Source organism: Thecamonas trahens, assembly GCF_000142905.1.
Source record: "Thecamonas trahens ATCC 50062 unplaced genomic scaffold supercont1.5, whole genome shotgun sequence".
Lineage (NCBI taxonomy): Eukaryota > Apusomonadida > Apusomonadidae > Thecamonas > Thecamonas trahens.
Window position 1 is genome coordinate 42,596 of NW_013657675.1, and position 6,558 is coordinate 49,153.

At 63.9% G+C, this 6,558-nt stretch overlaps 4 protein-coding genes across 4 annotated transcripts; 2 read left to right on the plus strand and 2 right to left on the minus strand.

The window, feature by feature from the left end:
* The first annotated feature begins 954 nt into the window (after positions 1-954).
* AMSG_01175 (zinc finger protein) lies at positions 955-2,517 on the plus strand. The gene has a single exon (XM_013906332.1). The coding sequence runs from the start codon at positions 1,162-1,164 to the stop codon at positions 2,500-2,502; it is 1,341 nt and encodes a 446-aa protein (XP_013761786.1). The 5' UTR covers positions 955-1,161; the 3' UTR covers positions 2,503-2,517.
* A 362-nt stretch (positions 2,518-2,879) lies between these two features.
* Positions 2,880-3,902, plus strand: AMSG_01176 (zinc finger protein). Its single transcript, XM_013906333.1, has one exon. It carries the CDS (start codon positions 2,999-3,001, stop codon positions 3,599-3,601), a length of 603 nt encoding a protein of 200 aa, XP_013761787.1. The 5' UTR covers positions 2,880-2,998; the 3' UTR covers positions 3,602-3,902.
* Positions 3,307-4,881, minus strand: AMSG_01177 (uncharacterized protein; the record flags this gene model as incomplete). The annotated part of the gene is made up of 2 exons (XM_013906334.1): positions 3,307-4,598; positions 4,821-4,881. 2 exons carry the CDS (start codon positions 4,879-4,881, stop codon positions 3,646-3,648), a joined length of 1,014 nt encoding a protein of 337 aa, XP_013761788.1. The 3' UTR covers positions 3,307-3,645.
* Positions 4,882-5,028: 147 nt separating this feature from the next.
* Positions 5,029-6,278, minus strand: AMSG_01178 (polynucleotide 5'-hydroxyl-kinase). The gene has a single exon (XM_013906335.1). The coding sequence runs from the start codon at positions 5,778-5,780 to the stop codon at positions 5,091-5,093; it is 690 nt and encodes a 229-aa protein (XP_013761789.1). The 5' UTR covers positions 5,781-6,278; the 3' UTR covers positions 5,029-5,090.
* Positions 6,279-6,558: the final 280 nt, after the last annotated feature.

Here is a 6,558-nt window from a genome sequence, read left to right on the forward strand (position 1 = left end):
TCCCCCACTTCCTATCCCCTTCTCATCCCCTCATCCCCTCATCCCCTCATCCCCTCATAACCAACCCCATCCCAACCCCATTCCCAATCGCAAACGTTCTTTCAATCGTCACACACTCGATTGTCAGGCACCCTTCCCCCCCTCCCCTCCCCCCCGTACCCACCCACCACACTTGACCCAAGTGCACACCATGTCGTCCTGCTCCTCAGGCTCATACACTGACTCTTCCCCAAATTCATCCCTACTGGACGCTCTGGAGGCAGTCGTGGCCGAGGCTGAGCTCCTTCGCCACCGCGACTGCGACTCAGACTCTTGTGGCAGCAGCAGCAGCGGGCTGGGCTTCCATGGCGGGGCGATGGGGAACGGGATCCTGTTCGAGTGGCGCCATCCGACAACCTTTGAATGGACGCCGTATCCGCATGCGGTGCAGGTTATGCTGCAGAAACAGAACGCTCTCTCTAGCGATGGCCGAGTCATTCTGGTCCTCCCGCGCGGAGAGGTCATTGTCGATCTGCAGAAGATGACCGAGTACAATGCGCGGACCAAGGGCGTGCTTCGCATCCGTGCTGTTCAGGCCCTCTACGACTCGATTCCGTGTGCGGAGATGACTGAGGCGAAATGCGATCGCGGGCGGGCAAGCTACTGGGCCTCCGCCCACGATCGCCGCCAGCGCCGAGCGGAAGCCGTCGCTGCGCTGGCAGGCGGCATCGGCTCGAATCCGCCCACCCTTTCAACACCTGCGGTTCCAAAAGCGCTCGATGAGGACTCGGACGTGTGCAGTAGTGGTCACGGAAGCGGGAACGGAAGCGGGCACGGAGGCGGGCCCGCGAGCAGCGGCAGTTTCAGCAACCAGTCTACTCGTCGGCAGCTCCGCACGACACCCAAGACGAGCTCCAAGTCGCGCGGTGGGCGTGGTGGGCGTGGTGGGCGTGGTGGGCGTGGTGGGCGTGGTGGGCGTGGTGGGCGTGGTGGGCGTGGCGGCGGAGCGACGAAGAGACGCAGCAATAGAAAGACCAAGAAGGGGCCCGCGAGGCCCAGCAACGCGAACCCAAGATCCAACAAGGGCTTGGGAAGCTCGCCCGGGGAGGCCGCGCCGGTGCCAATCGCCCACCGCACGCGTCGAATCGTTCCAGCTCGTCATCCAATGGTGCGCCGCGCAACATGTCGTGGACGCTTGACCCGTTCACATCCGCGCGCTCGTGCATGGTACATCCACCCAACACCAGCGCTGCTCCGGTTGGAGGAGAGCTGCTTGGACCACCGGCGCTGGCAGTAGCACCGCCGCCGTCGTCGGCGGCTTCGGCATCAGCTGCTGCGCCTGCTGTGCGCTACGAGTGGCTTGATGACTCGGGGTGGAAGCCGTACTCACCTGAGCTCGCGGCACGTCTGGCGGCAGCCGAGCAGGCTGGAACCACAGCCAGCTTCAAGTTTGGCCGATCGCGGTACACGATCGACGTTGGTGCCGGGACTCAAACTAACGATGCTACCGGCTTTGTGCGACAGGTCCGACGGGTCGATGGCTCAGCCCAGACCTCACCCGACGCTGCGGCCGGAGCCGGCTACGAGTGGCGCGACGACTCGGGGTGGAAGCCGTACTCGCCAAAGCTGGCGGCGCGGCTGGCGGCAGCCAAGCAGGCCGGAACCACCGTCAGCTTCAGCTTTGGACGGTCGCGGTACACGGTCGACGTGGCCGCCGGGACCCAGACCAATGATGCCACTGGCTTTGTGCGCCAGGTCCGGCGGAGCAAGTCTGCCGGCGGAAGCAGTGGCTACAGCGCTCAACCGTCGTCGGAGCCGTCGTCGTTTGACATCTTTGATCTAAGCAACTCGGCGCGGTACGAGCACGATCTGGTGTTTGAGGTGCGCGATGAGCATGGCGCAACCCAAGGATCGGACGCAGAGGCGCTCGTGGCGCAGACGACGGCCGAAGGACGTGGAACGAGCTCGACTGAGACCCGATGCTGCATCTGCCTCGACGACTTTGACGCTACGGCGATCCACTTTGTAGCGTGCGGGCATCCGTTCCACAAGGCGTGCCTGGTGGCGGCGATGGCTGTCACGCCCAAGTGCCCGCTCTGTACCAAGGCGTACGACACGCTCATCGGCCCGCAGCCACCTGGCACCCTCAGGGTTTCTCTCTCGCCGCCAGGCCGCGCCTCGGTTGCAGGCTACCCTGGTGCCGGCATGGTCCGCCTCGACTACTCGCTGCCGTCGGGCAAGGCAGCAGATGGGACCCAGTTCTCGGGCACCTCGCGGACCGGCTACCTGCCCGAGACCCCCGAAGGTCTTGAGGTCCTTTGCCTCCTCATCCGTGCCTTTCTCAACCGGCAGATGTTCCGCGTCGGAACGTCAATCACCACCGGCCGCTCCAATCAGGTAGTGTGGAACGGCATTCACGCCAAGACCACCCTCGGTGGCGGCCCGCACGGCTTTCCTGACCCAACCTACTTTGATCGCGTCAAGGCCGAGCTTGCCAGCTTTGACATCCTCCCGTTCTCGTAAAAGCCCACCCTTCCAGTCGCCAATCCACATCTTGTCTGGCCGCAGAGTCCCACGCCAAGCCATCTTCATGGCTCATCGCTCGGCGCCGGACCCAAGGTGTTGGACAGAGGCTCGTCAAAGTCGCGCCCAGACGACCCCACCCCACTCCCCGCCACCCCATCCCCGCCATGCGTGCCGACGCCGCTGCGGGCGCCCTCTCTGCCCGCTGGTGCTTCCTCTTCAATGATGGCTTTATTCTCGCGGCTGTGGTGAGCGTACCCAACACGCTGACGGCATCGAGGAGCCAGCTGGTGGCATGGCTGGCTCTGGGCGCCACCTCTATCTGTCTCTACTTTGCCATTTCAATGATCGGTCCTGGCTATGTGCCCAAAGGCCGCGGGCGTCGACCTGGTGCATCTGGCGGAAGAAGGCTGTCGGATCGGGGCGGAGGGCGAGCTGATGCCGCTGGATCTCCCGATGTGGTGGATGTCGAGATGGGACGGGTCGGGAGAGGCTGATGAGCGGGCGGGAGGGCTGCTCGCGATGGTGCGAGCAGTGCCAGACAGAGCAGAAGATGCGGGTCAAGCACTGCTACAAGTGCCAGCGGTGTGTGTATCGGTTCGATCATCATTGCTTCTGGGTCGGGGCTTGTGTCGGCGAGAAGAACCATGTCTGGTTCTACTGGTTCCTCGCCACGCAGTCGATCATGTGCATGTGGACAGCCGTGGTCTTTGCCGAGGCCTTTGTTGACGTCTCGCCCTGGCTCAACGCCAACTGGATCCAGTTGCTTGTTGTCATCGATGCCGGCGGCGTCGGCCTCCTTCCGCTCGGCCTCTGGGGCTACCACACATATCTGGTGCTCACCGGGCAGACAACGTGGGAGGATCTGCGGACACGCAAGATCGAGTACCTCCGTGGCTTTGAGCTTGTGGCGCCGTTTTCCAAGGGCGTCCTGGGCAACGTGGTCACCTTTTGCTCCTCGTGGCGCTGGTGGGCATACACTCCGGTCGAGCATCAGTACGAGGAGGCGATGGTGAAACTGGCGGCAAGCAAGGGCTCGCGCCGGGAGATCGGCGTGTGGGACAACCCGTGGAACAACAAGTACTACTCGTGCTGTTGACGGAGCCCCTCGTCTCTTCCCTCTCCGTGCCGCTGTGTCGGCGGCTAGTGCCGAACTCGCGAATGCTTGGTCTCGTGCTTGAGGATGACGCTCTGGACAATGACGACAACGCCGGTGGCAAAGAGCACGCCGCCGATGAGAAAGTTGAGGGTGATCTTGGAGACCCGGAGGGCGGCGATGGTGCCGACGGCAAGACCAACGACAGTGCCGATGACCATGGCTGCAATCGGCTTCCACACCACGTCGCCATCGACGCGGTCAGCCCAGCCGGCCATGACGCCAACCAGGACCAGGCCGGTGGTCAGCATGCCCGAGCCTACCGACGTCCGCAGCGGCAGTCGGAAGGCGTAGCCACCGGCTCCGGCGAACAACATGCCGCCGCCGATGCCAATGAGCCCAACAACCGTCGAGATGACCGCCGTCGCCACCGCGGCCACTGCCAGCCTCAGCGGCTGCAGCGACGGACTGGCAACTGCTTCTGTGCCGCCGAGCAGGCCTGTGCTCTCACCGCCGGCACCGGCGTCGATTTGAGCCTCGGCCCCGCCCGATTGGACCGACGAAAAGTAGCCGGGCGGAACGGCGCGCCCGGCTCCGAGGCCGGTGCCTGGAGGCAGCACGGACGGTGTGCCGGCCTTGCTCTCCCCGCCTTTTGCACGGGACGCCTTGCGCTGCAGCACGAGGCCGCGGAGGATAAAGCCGGCGGCGACAAGCAGGGCAGTGACCGGAACCGCGCCCTTGAGCAGCGACTCGTGCTTGGGCAGCAGCGTCCGCGAGACAAAAACAACAAGAACAGTTGCGATCGGAACGCCGATGGCGGCCATGGCCAGAGCCGGGCGCAGAGCGCAGAGACCACGCGAGGCAAAGAACGCCGCGAGCAGGAACCCGTTGAGCGCATCGATGGCTAGCGAGACAAACAGCGCGTTTGCCACCGTAAAGTCAAAGCCAACCAGCAGCAGCGGGAGCACCAGGATCCATGCTGTGAACCCGATAGCGGCGCCTACAGCGTGATAAAGGTCACGAACACAACCAGCAAACCACCACACATAGTCCACACCCGGTAGTATTCCCATCAGGCCAGACCAAGACCACCAATTGAAAACAATCCGTACCGATCCCCCCCTCCCCCCACCAAGCCGCGTGTGAGTCACGCACTCGCCACCACAACCACAGCCACAACCACACCAACCACACGCTTCTGCGACCCACGCCCACCACATACCGGCCACACCCACCACAAACCCAGCAGGGAGAAAGTAGGCAGCGAGCTGCCAAACCTGCATGTCGTGGTCTTGGTCGTGAGGGCAGTGCAGGGCAGGGAGACTTGCGCTCAGGTGCCCGCAGAGTCAAGTAGTGCGCTCGCTCTGGACTCCCGTGGCGCCATGGCTGCAGTCTCGGACGGGCGTACAACCATTGATCCAGGCGATGACCAGTTACAGCGCAGTTTTACTTGTGGTGGGCGCCGTCGTGTAACGGCACGCCGTCGTGCTGCCTAGGTGAACTCGTTGAAGAGCTCCTCGCGGGCAACGTCGTCGCCAAAGTCGACCGAGAGCGCTACGTGATGGATTGATGCGATGCCCTCGTCGAGAGACGGCTCGACGTAGTGCTTCTTGTACATGTTGTACGCGACGCCGGGGACGGCCTTGCGCTCACCGGCGGTCACCTTGGCGCGGAACTCGTTCATGTGCTGCGCCTCGGGCCGTGTGGCATCAAAGATAAAGACCCGGACTGGCGCACCAGCCGCTGCCGCCAGCTTGATGTACTCGGCCCGCGCGGACGGTGACGGATTGGTGTTGTCAACCACAACAGGGGTGCCGGCCGCGAGCGCAGCCTTGGCCGCAGCCTTGCACTTGGCCTTGGTCCCGAGTGTGTCACGGTTGGCCCAGGCGTAGCCGGCAGGTACCAGATGCGTGGTAGCAAAGTGCGACTTGCCCGAGCCGGGCAGGCCGACAAGAAGAATCATCTCAAAGGTCGGCGGCGAGGCGACAAAGGCGCTGCCGGTCAGCGGCGGTGTGATCACCGGCGGGCCACGCGGGATGTTCTTGGGATCGATCCCGCCCACTCGAACGGCACCGCCGGCTGGTCGAGGAAGAACTCTTCGGGCGTGAAGAACGGCAGTTTGACGTTGTACGCAAACTTGCGGTCCGAGCAGGAAAAGTCCTTCTTGCGGCCCTTGGCCCATCCGGCCGCCCGTCCGGCGCCGTCGCCCACGTACAGCGAGTGCTCGACGTCGACCTTCAGCCCGCCATTGTACCGCTCCTCCAGCAGCTTAAACATGCCTGTTGCTGGCTTGCGGTACTCATCCTTGTCAGTCGCCGCAAAGACCTGGATGGGAACACCGAGCCCGCTGAAGATGGCCTTGATCTTGCCCTGCAGCCCGCTTGCTGTCACCTTGCCCTTAGCCACCCCGTTCTGGTTGGTGAAAAGCACCAGCTTGTAGCCCTGCGCCACCAAGTCGTTCAGCTTGGGCCCGACCTCTGGATAGAGAATGCGCCAGTCGCTGGTGTCGCGAGCAAAGGTCCGTCCCGACGCCGTCGTAATGATGGTCGAGTCCATGTCAAAGGCCGCGATACGGGTCGACGGCGCCACGCTCTGCCCGTTGCCCACCAGCACTGTCGCCACCTCCTCCCACTCCCAATCGGCGTGCCCACCTCTGCCATCCGACGAGCCGCTTGCCGCAGCAGTGCCCCCACCAGCGGCCGCAGCAAAGATCGGCGCCAGTCGCTTGTGCTTCTTGGCCGGCGACGGCCCAGCACCGTCGTCGCCCTCGCCCTCGCCCTCGCCCTCGCCCTCGCCGTCGTCACTCTCACTGCGCTCACGCTTCTTCCCCAGAGCAACCTTGTTCGAGCTCAACACCTCGTCTGTACCAATTTCACTCGCAGCCATGATCACCACAGACCGAAGATGAGTCTGCAGTCCTGTGAGTCTTCTGTCAGGCGAGGTGCACTTGCGCCTGGCCC

Excerpts from the sequence above, each read along its gene's own strand:
- AMSG_01175 (XM_013906332.1), top strand. The coding sequence starts at position 1,162 with ATGTCGTGGACGCTTGACCCGTTCACATCCGCGCGCTCGTGCATGGTA.
- AMSG_01176 (XM_013906333.1), top strand. The coding sequence starts at position 2,999 with ATGAGCGGGCGGGAGGGCTGCTCGCGATGGTGCGAGCAGTGCCAGACA.
- AMSG_01178 (XM_013906335.1), bottom strand. The coding sequence starts at position 5,780 with ATGGGCCAAGGGCCGCAAGAAGGACTTTTCCTGCTCGGACCGCAAGTT.